The 17,301-nt window shown below is 37.3% G+C and overlaps 1 protein-coding gene across 5 annotated transcripts in view; it reads right to left on the bottom strand.

Moving 5' to 3' along the window:
- Raskol (Ras GTPase-activating protein raskol) overlaps positions 1–17,301 on the bottom strand; it is a 219,324-nt gene that overhangs the window by 123,171 nt on the left and 78,852 nt on the right. For 2 of the 5 annotated variants that reach the window (XM_071708394.1, XM_071708398.1), the window contains one exon: positions 10,241–10,312. The exons of 1 other annotated variant lie outside the window; for it this stretch is intronic. In XM_071708394.1, the coding sequence (XP_071564495.1) occupies positions 10,241–10,312 (72 nt within the window). Of the gene's footprint in view, positions 1–1,638; positions 2,106–10,240; positions 10,313–14,617; positions 14,735–17,301 lie in introns of those variants that run through there. 2 more of the 5 variants (XM_071708397.1, XM_071708400.1) reach the window with 2 other exon arrangements.

Below are 17,301 nucleotides of genomic sequence, written 5' to 3'. Positions count from 1 at the left end.
TACGAGTTAATCTACGAATAGTTACTGGCCTATTGAGGACATCCATCGTATCAATTCCGCGATATTCTTTCTCATGATTGCCAGCACGTGATAATCTTACAAAAAAGAAAACTACTGGAAAGCAATTTAGGATGAAAGAAGAGAATCGCAAATCGTATGTGTCACGTTTGTTATAGAGTGAAGAGATACGACCGAGTCCGCGAACGTGATTTGCGAAAATGTTCGCGGATAAATTATATCGAGGGAAATCCGATCCGCGTCCGGATTCGTAGACGCTCTAAATTTCGTAAAGGCTCGCACGAGCGGCGATTTATTTTCGGTCACCCCGTAGAGACACGCCCGCCGAGAGGGTTGCCTGGAAAAATTCGCAATAAAGCACCTACATCGCTCCTCCTTCGCCATAGAACCCGGCGCGGCGAGCCGGCGAGTCGAGTGCATCGTGCATCGTTACTCTTTCACTAACAGCTGCGGCGCGGGTTGTGCGTAAACAAGCGCGAACGAGCGATTCTCGTGACGAATGCGCGCGCAAGCCGGTCGACAGCCGGCGATCACAACGGAACCTAATCGGCCTAATCTCCGCGCGCGACTATCTACGAACTCCCATTCTTTCTCGCGTAGGAAGAGTGCCTGTGTGACTCTAAAACTCCAGTGACATTCGCAGGAAAGACCGAGACACAATGAAATTATTATATATGATAAAAGAGAAATAGATATTGTGATAGGCATGAGAAAAAAGAGAGACTGAAATATACATTAGTTAAAATAAAATAATAATTAGTTACGAGCTTTACTAAAGACAGTTTACAGCTCCAATCTTTCCGTTTGCGAAATTATAATATTTAAATACGTGCTTGATAAATATATAGATTCTTGTCTGTATCTTACATAATATGTACAAGCAATAATATTATATAATCTTTTATTACGACAGTTTTTAATCATACAACGAACTGCGGCTCTTTCTCCATTATCTGATAACAATAAAAATAATTTCGTATCTTATTATTTAAATTCTACGTAATAGAATTCTATGTGATAGAATTTGAACAATAAGATACGCGCTCTTCTTATTTATGATTCTTATTTATTTTAGAGAAATCCTTTTTCGATAATACAATCTGCTTTAAAATAATGCCGAAACATTTATGATGCCTTTATTGGCGTTAAAATAAATGAGACGCTAAGTTATATCTAATATAAAAACGATTAATATATAAAATATATAATAAATATTATAAAAAAGCTCTATCAATATAAAAGGGAACTCCAAACTGCACCAACTTAAAAAAAAGCTGAGATGAAATATTGCAACAATGTATAAAGAATAAGGAATAAGATGTAACATTAATGTATATTGTATAATATACAATATCAATGCAATAAAATAAATTACTAATTAAAAAACCGACAACTAATAAACGTAACTAACGATGTGTGTGTGCGTTGAGAGACAAATAATTGATTAGAAATAAAATACAAAAAATATAATAAGATTGCATATGTATCTAATGTAATTCATAAGATAACGAGTTCTAGTTAAACGTAAGTTCTTTTATCTAATCCTTTATTCTATACACACCGTTGCCTCGACCTCGGACCGCACTCAACTTCATTCAGCTGCTAAAACGCAATACCTACAAATACACAGGGCGACGATGAAAGCTAAGATGCACCTGTTTACTCCAACTGACGGAGCGCGGAGTAACGGCGCTAAATCACGCGTTTAAAACGCACACAGAAGCGCTTGCATTCGAGAATTTAATACGCGCACACAAAATCCCTCGGGCATACCCTGCATATCCGTAGCACGGACACCAACTCCGGAAGTCGGAGCGCCGCGCCGCGCGCCGTCGAGAGGGATCAAGGAGGATCAAACGGACGACGTCGATGCCGGGACACCTGGACGTCGTCGACGTACGCGACGATCAAGTTCAATCACTCGCGCGACATTAGCGTGACACCGATCGCGCACTGTTACGCGTCGAAGCCGAAGTATTTCGGCCGAAGGGGGCGGCGTGGGTGGTGGGTCAAACGACAACGAAAATACGAGTTCGGATGCGCACTTCGGATCGCCGCGTACCGCCACGCGGGAACATCAGAACTGAACTGCCGCAACCGCCGCCGCCGCTATGGGCAGGTTCAGCACGGTACGCGAGCGCGACAGTGTGTAGGTATGCGCGCGCGCGCGCGCGCGCGACTCCACTCGCAGCAACGTTCACGGCGCTGCCGTCGCGCGTTTAGGCGAATACGTCTTCTCGCCAGAACGGATCAGCTGATTCCCAACGTGTCTGAGCAGTTGGCCTCAGAATTAAAAGCACTTTTTGTTTCGTTAGATCTTTAAGAATTTTTAAAAATCTTTAAAAACTCTCTCCGTAAAAAATGAAAATGATAATGATAGTTATCGAAATTTGTTGACGCGACGATCTTTTCTGGAGTAAAATAATAATTAAATAAATTTTGCATATTTTATGTTTTTTAAAACTATTATTGTTAGCTTTAGGTCTAGAAATAAGTTCTTAGAATTCATCTATCTTGTTATAAAAGATAACAATTATCTCTCAATTATCTATGCGTCGTATATGCCTTACGTTAAGTATTCTTCTAAGCGGAAAATAGGATTTCTAAAATTCTTTTCTTCATAAATAAGAAATGTGCGTTTAATAAGTTACGAAATTATTTTTTACTTTCGACGTTTCTTATCTTTTTTATTTCCTTCACTGTTTTGTTCTTTGGTTTTAACTAGTTTTATTATATTTATTTCTTTTAATGATTGATAAAGACTTTCGGTGTACATCGAAACGTCCCATGTATATTTAGAATTTATTAAATTATTTTATTTTTAGTTTAACATCTTTTGTTTGCTCGTTTATTGGCCCTTGAACTTTCCACATTGTTTTGAGACATACAAACTTAAGTCTTTTCATTTGAAATTATTTTTTTATTGTCAGCAGTTGAGAACTTGTCGCTGTAATTACTGCATGATTAAGAAGTGTCGCGCAATTAAAAAATTATATAATATTATTAATTAAATGTTACATTAAGATATAAAGAATATATAGGTATAATGTGCGCAAATATCATAATTTTACGAACAGAAGGCTTGGAACCGTACGATCTAAACTGACGTTTAGGAAGGCTCGTAATTTCGAGAAGCACATGAATCGAGCACGTGCCAAGTCATCTGGACAGAAATGTGAAATACTGGAACGCGAGAGGGAGAAGGATAAATAGCACCAGATTGAGAAAAAGGACAAACTTTGAAAAGCGACGGAGAAAAAGCAAGCGAAGTCTCGTTGACACGTGTGTGAATGAACTCTTTCTCAGTTGGGGTTCGGAAACCCCATACAATGTTCATGAAATATATAAGTATTACGGCAAATGCTTCGCGCGGTGCAATTTTTCCGTCAAAATATTCACTAGACATAAAGTGTAAGAAGTATAAGATTGGTAAATGTTATTTAACTTTTATATATTATCTAATCTAGGTAATTAGACATCTAGACATTAGAAAGGAATTACGAAATAGATGCAGTTTTTATTAGCCTATAAAACGCGTAACGTAATTAACAACATAATAAAATAATACAACTCTTTGATATTTATATATAGATTATATAAATTCAATAAATGAATAAATTTATATAAATTCATTATATAAATTCAACGTATCTTTTATCAGATTTATTTATTTATACGCCATGCGTTTCTTTAGAATTCATCTTCTCTATCGTTCCCTATCCTTCGTGTGCGATCTCGCGCAGCGAGAAACCTACATCACCTATAAACAGCGTGTATAGGTCAGATCGGTGTAATTTCACTGACGCTCCGAGAAGGTGGCATCGTGCGAAAGTGTAAGCCAGTCGACGCGGTGGTGAAGCGCGGTGTCGAACCGGTTTGCACCGAAACGAATTTCGAGATGCGCTAACGGCGGCGAAAGCCGGACCAATGTCGTTAGACGAAGGACGAAAATGCGACACGCTCGTTTGCAAAATTGCCATTTGTAGCTACTGATAACGTAGCGAAAATCAGATTAAAATTATGGAAAAGAGTTATTTCGTAATGTACGATATCAGCGAATGCTTTAACATTTCTAGAATAATTAACAAATGTTATATGTTTGAAGAACGTTTACGCATTTCATCGAGCATTATTACGTGACGATAAACTTTCATAAAGTAAAAGTAATATATTCTCAATGTACATACGAACGCGTCATCGCTCTCATTGTCGGTGTATTTTGGTTCCCGTTCGGCATTTATGAACGAGCACTCCATTGTACAAGCGGTGACACATCAATTAAAATGCATCAGGGACAGCGGGCAATTTGCATCGTATAGGAGAAAATCTGATTTATTTGAGCTGACACAATTTCTCCTGGCTTTTTCGTGCCGGCCAGTTTTGACCGTGCTAGGTTGACCTTTGACCGAGCCACTTTAGCCAATCTCTAGAACCGATAGCGATCGCGACAATTTCTCCACTCTCAACACAGGCAATTTCCCGTGTGCATGTATGCGTGCGGCAGCTGCGTGCGAGATATAATTACGATTACCCGATCGTCGCTTTCTGTTTGACCGCGAGCGCACCTGCGCTCGATAGTTTCTGTCGTTGAACGGACATCTTTGCGTGTTCAATTCCCATAATAGTAATAAACTTTTTCTTTGCGCTACAACGTGAAAAACTTTGTTTTTTAGAATATAATTTTATTAAAATTCTGTGTTCAGCAATAATGTTAAGGCTGAATAGTTTACTTTATTCAACAACTAGTGAGAGAAATAATTATTATTATGTTATTACATTTTCATTATTACTATAAATGCTTCGAATATTCGATCATTAATACATGAATGATGCAAATCATAATATAGCTCAGAGTGCTCTGCGTTTCATTATAATTAATTATATAAACTTATTTTCAAGCATTTAATAAGATATTCTATATTCAATTTTCACTTTTGCGCATCAAATGTCTTATCAATCCCATTCTTGATCTCATTTTACTGTCCTCTTCTTTTTTTAGTACTTTTCGTTTACAGTTTCTAAATTCTAAGTTACATAAAACAATGTTTTAAAAACTAGAGATGTTACATTTGTTTTTTTAAAACGATGCGAGTTTCAGGATGCAAACGATTAAACTTCTGGTTTAAACGAGCGAATGTCATTTATCATTGAACCCGCATGGATCGGCGTAGCGTGCACTTTACCTACCAACCGACTTCACGTTCTCCTTATTACTTACGCTGCTTTTTTTCTCGTGCTTCTCTTGTTGCTTCTTTTCCGCGCGCTTCTTCGCGTACGATGTAAAAGCGAACGCGCCAGCAAAACACGTGAGCGAACCAGTGCCACGGTTACAGAACGAATTATTTTTAGCCTGCGGATGCCGCGCCGCGCCGCGCCGCGCCGCGCCGTCGAGAGCATCGCAAGGACTCCCGTTGTTCCGTGAATATACATATATGAAAGGCTTGGAAAATCAATTCAAGCAAGAATCCTCGCTATCGTCTCCTGTTATGTGAATATGTAATACCGTTTTCACGATAGACGTGCGCATAATCCAGTTGACATTTTTAAAATCATACAGCATTCATTTTCTTGTGTTTCGATATGACTTTTATCTTCACCTTTCGCACTATTTAAATATTAAAGCTACAAACAGATGTTTCCAAGAATGATCACCATTTCGATATTATCCACATTGCTGCAATTGAAATCAAATCTTTGTTAGAAGTTTCTTCTTCAATAAATATCAAAGTCAAAATATCGCGCAAGTACCAAAAATCGAAATGTTAGATTAGACGAAAGATACTTTGATAAATAAAAAAACTAAATGAGAGAGATATATATTGCTATTAGAAAATTAGTTTCCGGATTGATCTAAGCGTAACGCGTGATATAAAGAATCGTATATATTAGTTATCTATCCGTCTACAAACTTCTGAGTAATTTGAGGCTGGAAGATCATTAGGTGGTTCCATAAATGGAGCAGAGTTTGCTCCTCGAACCGTTGCGATATTCCTTGATAAATGAGGTCGGGAACGAAAGAATTCTCGTTTCGCGCAACTTTTCCAATTTCCGAAGATTGCTTTTCCGATCTCTTTATCGTCGTAATACAGCAAGCGTTAACTATAATGGAAGCCCACACACGAAAATATGTTTACATCGTGACACTACCACTTGTACTTTCCCACGGAAAGTGCGCGATGAACTTCTTACTTTGAAAGTTTTGCGAAACGCCCGCTATATAACATGTTTGACACGGGACGCAGAAAATGTCCGAAAAAGAATTTCAAAAGAGTCGAGTACTCTTTTTATATGCGGAATTCGCTACTTTTACCGTTGAAAAAGACGTCTATGTTCATGAATGATGTTCATGAATGAGATAGATGATAAATAAATAAGATTTTTTCAATCATTGTAAAAAAGCCCATTGTTATACGTAATATTTAAACAATATCGTTTTATGTGCTACAAATTTCGTCTTTTATTTCTAAATCATAAATGCTTATATATAAACCGTAAGCAAATATTTAGAAGATAAGAAAGCTAAATGGGCTTCTAGCTTATTTGAGATTTCTAACATGTTTCTATGCGTTTCACGTTGTTATGTGTACAGGATATGAATATTCAATATCGCGTTTGATAAAAAAGCGACAGAATAAGATACTTTAGGAAAGAGGAAATGTAATTATTCAAACAACGTTGTTTTTTTTGCCGAAGTATAATACTTTCTAGAAATTTTACGATCCATCGTTGTCATAATGAAACGCCTTATTACTTTGACCTAGGTAAACTTCTTTTCCGAGCAGATCTCTCTTCCAACATGACTTTCGTAGCCAACAGCTGCCAGCGGCAAAGTTACCTTCCTCCATTTGATATTTTAATAACGAGAAAAACATCGTTTAGATAGCATTAAGCTTCTCAACGGTCTATAAACTTTTCATGAATAAAACAATCATATATAAGACAAGTCAAACAAAAAATTGTGAATAAATATGATATTGCTCCAATGAAAAATTGTTTGCAATGCTTCGTTACATATTTATGTTGCTCTTATTTTTAGGTTTCGTTGTAAGCAAATACATTATCTCGCGTATGATACGATTCTTTATCTCCGACACAGATCTCACGACATTCTAACGGAATGTACGCGATATATCGGTACACCGTGGCACACGAGTATTGTTAGTGGAGGAGGAAAAAATCGTGCGAGCGGAGCGAAGTATCGATCAATATTTCCAGGGCGTTCTTATTGTATGCGCGATTAATAATAGTTATTGGGCGCGAGAGCTGGCGCGCGCCGTATCGTCGGGAAGATAAATTCCTCGGGAGGATATGCGGACCTTGAAGCGGACGGAAATTCCGCGGCAAGCACATGGGCCACCTCTAATGGCTGTCCGATGAAATATGTACGGCAAGCGGCGGAGCATAACCATTTCCAAAATCCCCCATTCGCGCGCGGCGACCTAGATATACATATGTGCGCGTTACGTATACACAACTTGGAGATGACTCGTACGAACAATGTGCTGTACGCAAAACGATGCATTATGCTGTCGCATTAGCCTGGCTCTTAGCCATGCCGCATCATAAATACGCGCTAACAATGCTCGCTAGGTCTTCGCTTTGTGATAATGACATCGAAGGTGAAGTATTCATGCATGCCCGATAATTTTCTGGTTTCGCATGACGCACTGTGTTACGCCGTTTGTTCCCGTTGCTTGAAATTTATTTACCTTGAATCCAGTTTTCCGCGCCGCGCTAAAAGCGCATTCCGAATGCTTCTAATAAGTTCTAGCTGAGAAGACAAATGGGGCAATCACCCGGATTAAAGTCTTATTTGAAAGACGTGTTTTCTCTTTTAAAGTAGCACTGAAACTGTTCCGTGATCTGTGTCACGGCGTCGTAGATTTGGTAGCCGCTGACTTCAAAATTAATTTCCCCTATCGATAAAAAATTTAACGGCATTTATAATATTTCATCTCAAGAAGTTACGAACTTGCTAATTAAAATTCATTACAGCTGTGATGATGTAATTTTAATGACCAACGATTTCTAAAATGTACGTTACTGTATTTGCTGGCACACAGAGCGCGTAACATCGAGAAACAGCGGGCAAAGTTAAAGTTCGGTATTGAAACTTGTATCGATGAAACTGTGCCCGCATTTCCTCGAGCCGCTTGCCAAGAACTGATCCCGTGCAAACAGAAGTTATACATGAAACATAACGCGCCGAGGAAGTTGGCTACGCGACCTGCTTCGTCCAATATTAAACGAATAAGATTAAGTATGGTACAGGAAAACCGTCGAAGAAATTCTGGCAATGATACAATACTATTTTCTAATTTCCCATTAGATCATGCGTCGTTTAAGCGTCAATAAAAAATATATTAATGCATCTTTTCATTCGTACACACTTTTCAATGCAATTTGCTGTTCTTAAACGTAATTTGTTGGCGATAAAAGTCGAGCGACATAATGATACAATCTTGAAACGTGTTTAACAAAGAATTCGATGCAACCCGTGGAGAATAATGGAAGAAGAAAGAAAACAGGAAGTTAAGTCTTCCTCTGCATGCTGATGGAAAGACGAAAAAGTGACACTGTTCAATGAAAACACAACAACGAGAAAGCGGCACAACTCTCAAAGAAGCCGAAAGGGAAGAGCACCTGCTGCTAGATTTACTTTGTCTCCGACAATATTCTTCCGGTTCCGGTACGTGTGATTGATACTACAAAGTACACGTTCTCACCGGATGCCATCGGAAACAATTCGTATCGTATCGACACTAGCGCTAAAAGTAATTTTTACGTCAATTATTACAATGATAAATTTCTATCGAGAGATTAACGTATCTTCCATTGTATTAAAATCGATTGTTTTTGCAACCTACACTTACAGAGACTTTTTTAAATTAATTTTTATAGAAATTATTATCTTTGTCTCTCTTTCGTACAAACAGTTTTCAGTATTTTATAGAACTGAAGTATTTTAAATCTTAAAATACTTGCTAAAATCTTTAAACATGTCGAGTTTAAATTTTTTAAGTCATGGATCAGCAGAAGATTATGAGATAATTACGGAAAATAAAGGAATAATTTCGCGTAGAGGAAGGAAATTGACCTGGAACGGACGGACATACGAGTATGACGTACGTACGAGCGCCGAAGGATAAGATGCACCTATGGCATTTGAAAAGAAGATAACGAGACAAAGACGGAGAAGCGCATGCTGCATTCGTTGCATGTCCGAGGCTCATGCGTGTCAGCGCGTACGTAACGCACGGAACGACCGGAAACGCACACGGTATTCGTCGGCCTAAGCTACAAACAAGCTGTGTCCATGAGTGGCGGCCGCATATGCGGCAATTTGAATAATTAACGCGCACGGGGTGCCCCAACGCGCGGGTAGATTATGTCTCCCTGCGAGACGAATGCGTTTGCCAATCGACGGACCGAGAAATAAGGGTCACTCGGTTATATCGTCGATAAAAACAAAGGTGACTGGTAAATTATATCGAGAGAATAAAAAAAATGTCATGGCCTTTTAACGATCGCGCCACAGACCGAGTCGACCTCGGGAGGCGCGGCAGCAAATAGAAAAATTAGCGATTTTTCACGGACTGCAATTGACAGTGCAGTTTGCACAATGCACGAATTTCAATAGTTTTGTTGCGTAAAGCGGTGTTGCGTTCACGGACAATGTGCAAAACGGCTCGAATTCTCAAAGGTTACTACTATTGGAGGTTATTAGATTTTGATTTTATTTCATGCTCTAAATTTATTTCATTGCTCTAAATTGCGTTGAATTAATTCGCAGCGCGAATGAAATTAATGACTATTGTAAGTCGATTAATTACACATGAAAAATTAAGCGGTTCTTGCTGCTGCATTTCCACTAATAAATGAGAAAATTAATTAATAAATCGATTCCAATATTCCTTTATGTTAATTTCAATAGATTCGCCGGATCGTATTAGCGTTCAATTTTTCCGCTCTTAATCGATGCGAAACACCGCAAGATACTGCCGTTTGAAGCAGCGAACAATCGTAAATACGCATTGAATCGCGCCGGCATATTGAATGCTTCCGATCTTTCCACGATCGCCGACGTACGCAGCGGCGTTATTTCTCGGGGAACAATCGCGCTTGTAATTAACATTCCCAGGAAACGACCTGGTAGCACGCTTGATTGTAAAATTGATATTAGCGACTAATTAACTTCGCAGACTGATTAACTAGATTTTACCTTCATCGTCAATCTGCTGTACTATTATCTGCGGTGGAAAACCTCTTGGCAAAGACTGGGACTTTAACTCACCTGTAACAAAAAAAATATAAGATATTATGAGAAAGGTTAGTTTTACAATGATTAACGATCGTTTACAACACAGTTTTAAACAGAATAGAATGCAATCGAAACAATTACGCAAGTATATTACGTAATTACATTTCCTATTTTTAAATAAAAAAGTTTCTTCCCCGAAATTCAAATTATTTACGTTGGTCCAGGCAAGATATTGCCACTGATAAAACAAATTTGTAATTTTCGCACAAATAAGACTTTGAAGATTTAACATTGATCAATCTAGAACGATATTTATTATCAGTGATGTTTCGACGTCTCTTTATTGGGGACGATCTATTTGTTAAATCGCTGAGTCAAGGAAAGCAAACTTGACCCTCGATGTCTGGCCCAACTGAATCTAGCAGAGCACTCACATTTACGCACTCCCCGGAAGTGTCGCAACGGATTATCTCCAATCGCGCGGGTGGAGACTTTGGCAGGGATGGAACTTCCCTCGAGTTCGTGTATACTTTAGGCATCCCACATAAAAATTAATGAAGGCATTTTCATTGAATTCGACCCGGGTCAAGCACCGCGACGCACGATCGGACGTACTGGCTGAGCCCAATCTGGTCAATTAAACCAATTTCGGCGACCCTTCGGTCTGTCGGAAACTATCGGCGATTTTCTCCCGCGTCCTTTCGCAAGGCAGAACACACGCATGCACATACGTATATATACTCATTCGGATCACGGGGCACGACCGCGAGCGAACGATGCATTCGTGCAAACGCGGAACGTAGATATACGTGCGAAATTACATGAACCAATTAAGGCCTTCTCACCACGTCTGTTGATCTGTCAATCCCGCGCTCGTTTGTGACACTTTATACGCAGTGGATCGCGCTAACGAAGATCGCCGTGACATAGGTGAAAAACTGCAATATATGTCACGCGTTTTTGGGATATAATAATTTTTGCGGATATGAGAAATTCGGTATACCGTAAATATGTTCGTTGCTATATGTTGCGTTGGGTAAATATGGCTTTTCGTAATTACTCGCGGCAACGATGTAAATTAATTTAGCAACATAGAGGAACAGGTCGAGTAATATCGCGAATTATTTCAGCGCAGTGACGCATGAATAAAGCCAACACCATTAGCGCTTATTTTGTATTATTTCTCTTTTCATTGTATTATTTCTTCTTTCTCTCGTTCTGTCTGTAATTATATTTATTCCATATTTCACTCTTTCGCAGTCAGTGAGATTAATTTCGGGGCATGGTCCATTATTTATTAAAATTATCAATTTAAGTAATAAAAGCAAATACACATTGAATGAATAGTAGTTTCTATTGCTTCGCTAAAAACAATAATGTCTCCTGTACAAAGTTTAACGTTGCAACAAATAAGGTCGCCGGTAATTAAATCACCTTTGACTTTTGCTCATTGCGTAAGCCGGCGATTCATCTCGCGTGAGGTTACTTCTCATTAGGTGCTCTGGTGAGTAATTCGCCAATTGACCAGTTTTATTTCACGATTATGAAATATTTGTTTTAATGTAAAAATTAACATGTAAGTCTAATTTAGTAAGTCCAATTAACATATTAGTCTGCTATTTTTTAAAGATAAAAACGCATATTTATCAAAATCGATAAAGTGCTGTAAAAGTACTTGAACATCAGCGTATATTTTTCGTTACATGTAAGTTTACAAGTTGAAATGTTGGAAAAAACCATTTTACTGCAAAAACATCTTAAATTAAATTGTAATCTGTACTCTATATAAATTAATTATACAGTGTTATCTGCATTTATACGTACAATATGAGTGTTGTTTTCAATAACAAAAACTATATTACATTATCATATAATAAATAAATGTTCTATACCACGAAATTTGACCTTTAATGTTGTCAAGTAAATAATAATAAAATACGAGCGCTAAATACCGAAAGTAATCCATTTTAATTGTCTCCTATAGTCATGCGATAAGGATCTGCAGAAACGAATTTCGCGTGTCAGAAGGCGTGTCGCCGCGCTTGTCATTATGTTACTTAGAATAGGATAACTATAACCGTTACGGACTACTAATTCCACGTTTCTGTGCGTCGCGCGTTTCTATGTTATCTGAAATCTTCTGAAATCGGTAACGCTTCTCACGTTGCGCAACGATTAGAATATGGTGAGAAAAGCGGATGAGGGCTCGAAATAAAGGAGATCACATTAGAAGAGATCGCGAGATCGTCCGTTTCTTACGAAATCCCATTGCCTCTCTTTATGTTCATTGCGTCATTCTGTTCACGTTAATACTCGAGCAACTCTCCCGAGAGCGAAAAAATCGTCGTTTGCTCTCCGTCGCTTTCATACTCTTCCACGAAATCGCCTTTGTCGTTGGCACAAATGAAATTAATCGCTATAGGGCGAAACCAGGTCATAGTGCGTAACGAGATGATCTTTTTTTGCTCCGTCAAATGGCGCATAATATCATTAATTTTATACATCACGGTACATACAATTGAGTTTAGCTTCGACATAAAATGAAATTTTACGCGAATACTTCGTCCAATAACAGCGATTACATTTACTATGATTTAAAGAGCTACAAATAAGAAAATAATAAAATTAATTGCTGAGAATAATATACAATAAAAACGAATTAGTCATATATTATTTAGAATAAAATTGATATGTTATTTATTTAGCATCAAAACGCAATTTAATCAATTTATCAATTTAACCTTTAATCTATATCTGCAAATCGATCGTTACCCACAATTGTGTATAGCTAATTAACAACTCGCTAATTTAATAACATTGTTTAAAATTAATTACAATAATGTAATTATATTAATTTACATTGCTTTATCTGTAATCTATTCGCGGCGAATATCTCCAATCCTGCTCGTCCAATTGTAATACATTGGCAAATTGATAAATTTCGATTTATTTACTATTCAACGCCCATGCATTTTAACTTGTATGATTAACAAGAGGGTTGGCGAACGAGAGAAACGACTCGAAAGACACCAAGGATATTCTTCGGCTGTAATTGCACACCGGTTGTCTTTTTCCGGTTGAGAAACCGGGACACATTTTTCCTGCCGGTTAGTGAATTGAATCTGCTCGCGTTTCTTGGTCATTGTTTCGCGTTCTCTGCATTTTGAACTGCAGCCTCGCCGCCTCTTTTGCGTAATCCGGTGAAAGCCGCATTCATTGCGCACCTCTGCCAATTTCCACGCGCTCGGTCTACTTCCGCCCTAATCTGCGCGAGATCTTGAAGAAATCTCGCATGCTTAGCAAGCTTAAGGATCTGCAAACGGCGAGGAAAATTGTTGCGACGGTATGAGATAAGTATATAATGTATTTCGCAGATTACGCTCCACCATTTTCAATTGTGTTTCACATGAATTTCGTAGGGTAATCACAGCTTTTCACTTTCACAGAGAAAGAACTCTCAATGATATGCAAATAAAGAAAATTGGACGGTCCATTTTGATATCACAAAAGATCCGGTTTGGATAATAATAATTAATCAGTAATTTCATTCTCCTCTAATTCATTCTTTCTCGTTTAATTTTGCATTTCGTCAATTATTCTGTTCAATTATTTTCATTTACATTACTGTTCAAAATTAATATTCGATGTATGTCTTCCACAAGTTTCGTACAAATCACATCGTCAATTAAAACTTTATATCTAGAAATCCGTGTTCTTCGATTGAGTGCAATTTTAAATATCGCATTGTGTACAGAGTAAATAAGCGAGCACGCCCACATTCGTTCCATCTGCGATTTCTCATTTCAGTTTCGCGGATGGCCCGCGAATATGGGTCATATAGTTTGCGCGCATGAGTGCCGCAATACTACCCGCACAACTGTATCGAAAAACTCTTTTTGCCCGCGACCCGAAATTCCGGTAGTTTCGTGTAACGGCGACCATAGATCGTTCTATATTGCGGCTTTCGTTTGCGCAGCAGTTCCCGTCTCATTCGACCGACGAAACGCGTAAAAATACTGCTGGCTCAATTCCAGCCGGTCGATCTTCTCGCGTAAACACTAGGAAAATCGTTCTACCATCTTTCGACATGATCGTGACGAGAAAAGCAATATCTTTCTAGATATGTGAATCAAACGAATAAAAGAGCAAAATTAAATAAATGCAATGATCTGAGAAAATAGGTTGGTTGTTTGTAAAACTTGTTATTACCGAAGGAAACGCTCGAAAAGATCGACAAATACTATACTAGAAACTTCTTTAGTTATGACCACGAAATTATATATACATTTTTTATAAGATAATATTTATAAAAATATATTTACGCGAGAGCACACTTACACTCCACGAAAAGATGATTGCTATCATGCTCGCGCAACGAGGACAATTCCGGATCCAAGGTATGCCTGTGTTGGGATCCTCTTCTTGGCAACGTAGAAACTCGTCGTAATAACGGAGCTATACGGGCATTACATTTGCGTTGACAAATCCAAAATTATGAAAATATGAAAAGGATAAGCGTAGCCTTATCGAGAAAGCTATATAGTGTCTGTCAAGCATACGTCAAATTAGTAAAAATGTTTTCAAGTTAGTAAAAAGTAAAGTGTGATTACTGTGATTGGAAAAATGAGCGATATTTTGTAAATTTTTAATGTTTAATAGATAAAGAATATATGTAGATAGTATATTTTTTAGGTAAATATAGCAAAGATTAATATGTATATTGTTATTCATAATAATATCCAATGTTTTAATAAATAGTGCGTGTTTGATAAGCGTCGATAATTCACGAGACATCTTTCAGATGGAAAAAGATATTTAAGCATCTTAAACATCCGGAAACTACAAGCACCGATCGATTGAGAACCACTGTCGCAATCAGAAAACCAGATAAGACCGACGACAAAATACGGAAACGCTTCCGTAACTCTATCGCTTCGCACACGTATGTCCGTACTGCGAACGCATGTGCATCGACGTATGAGGGAAAGGATGCGAGGGGAGAGAGAAAACAGATATTTAATACAGAGACATGCTGGTCCATTCATCTCCGTCGGAATGGTGACTGCGCGGTAATCTGCTGAAATTGTCATACACACATGCATACCCGCATACACCACGTTATATTCTTCGTACACATTCGTATTCGATAGCTTATGAATTATAGTCTATAAACTATATATTTTGGAAGAAATATAGGTTACACACGAAAACAAGTCTGTGGACTATATATAAGTCTATAGACTTGTTTTTGTAACCCATTTCTTCCAAAATTGACGGAAGCAAATATAGATAGACGTAGCATTGCGGTATTTTTCCTTCCGGTTGTCCCACATATTGTCTTCGAATTATTATGTATATTGCTACAATGAGAAAAAAAATTAATTGTACGGACTAAATTTGTATAGTTGTTGATCCAATGGTTGATTGAACAATTATTATGTTGCACTAAAAAAGGTATAGTTTATTCATGTCAACCATCAAAAATTTTTAATCAAGAATTAGTTAATTCAACTAATGTTTAGTTGAACGTATCGGACTAAATATTTTAGTTGGATGAAACACATTTTGTGCTTTTCTCAACAAATTTTTTTCTCAGTGTATTCGTTGATGTTGATTTAATATGAATATTATGTATACACATATATTTTTGCTATCGTTGCCATTTTCTTATCTGTCTTAATTCTTTTTCTCTCAAAAATGAAATTAAAAATTAAAAATTACACTAAATCACTCATCGTAAATTAGACACTCTAAATACAGTTATTCTAAGCTATCCCTAATTCCATTCCTCATCTTAATGACAATTCTATAAATGTAAATAAATAAATAATATTTTAAGAATATCATCGTAGATCTTATGTTCAGCAAAAATTTCTAAGCGATGTTTACATGAATACGTCAAAATAAACTGCAAATAAAACCGATGACCAGTTCATGTTATCTTGTCCACCGCATGGCAGTAAACGGACCACGTTGATATATTGCAACATACTGTTGAATCTGTGATGCATTGTCGGCGATTGTGATTGCGCGATGTACTGATCGGCAGAACGCTAAAGCGCCGTTTCATTAGCAAAAGGACAAGAGAAAGCGCGGTCAATTTCCAAATCACAATTACACGTGTTTAGCGAACGTGCAATAAATTTACTTTCGAAGCCCGTAATACCTGCGATTTATTTCATCCGTAGTTTTACCCCCCGTGTTGAATCCACGATTTCACAACGCGCCGTCACACGGATTCATTCAGAAGAATGATTTTGAAAGAAAACATTCTGTGTTATAGCACGTGCATATGTGCAACATAATCAGAAATTAATTCTGTTAATCTATTTAACACTTATGAATTTAAAACGTCAAATAAAAACTTTATGATAGATAATCATTTCTATTTTGACTTTCTAAAACAATTAAATGGTCCAAAGATTTAAAAAATTTTCATATGATGCAAAATAAAATTATAAATCCAATTAATTACAAATACGAAAGATATATCTTTCAATTCTGTGAAAATCAAATCCGAGAATCGAAAGAATTCAAGCCATTTCGCGAATCGCGAAAGAAAGGAGCAATAAGGCGTGGCTCATAATGAGGAAAGACCATCATCTCGTCAACCACGCTGTATTTCCGGTGCGAAATAAGCAGACGCGCTACTCCTTGCCGTAAAAGGAGATTGACTCATAAGACAACGTAGGAGGAGCCAGATGAACCTAGCCCACTACTCAATACGATGATTCCGTTTGAAAACTAGATTCTCAACCGGTTCGTTCAACTATCTTATCGCAACATTATACCTATGTATAATATTAGGCATATATTTTAGCATCAAATTAATGCAAAATAGTGAATACATTTGTTCTAATTTAGAGTTTTAAGATAATACATCCATAACATAATAAAATTCTGTTATATTAAAAAAACAAAAATAAAAATATTAACAAAATTATGTTTTAAATGTATCATTTGATGAAAAAAATCTCAATTTGAGGCAAAATTACTGATCTTATTTTTGCGATTTCAAAATA

Source organism: Temnothorax nylanderi, unplaced genomic scaffold (genome assembly GCF_030848795.1).
Source record: "Temnothorax nylanderi isolate EJ_2023f unplaced genomic scaffold, tnyl_v1.0 TNYL_tig0067_pilon, whole genome shotgun sequence".
In the NCBI taxonomy this organism is placed as follows: domain Eukaryota; kingdom Metazoa; phylum Arthropoda; class Insecta; order Hymenoptera; family Formicidae; genus Temnothorax; species Temnothorax nylanderi.
Note: the sequence above shows the minus strand (reverse complement) of the source record. Positions and strands in the feature narration are given on the sequence as shown.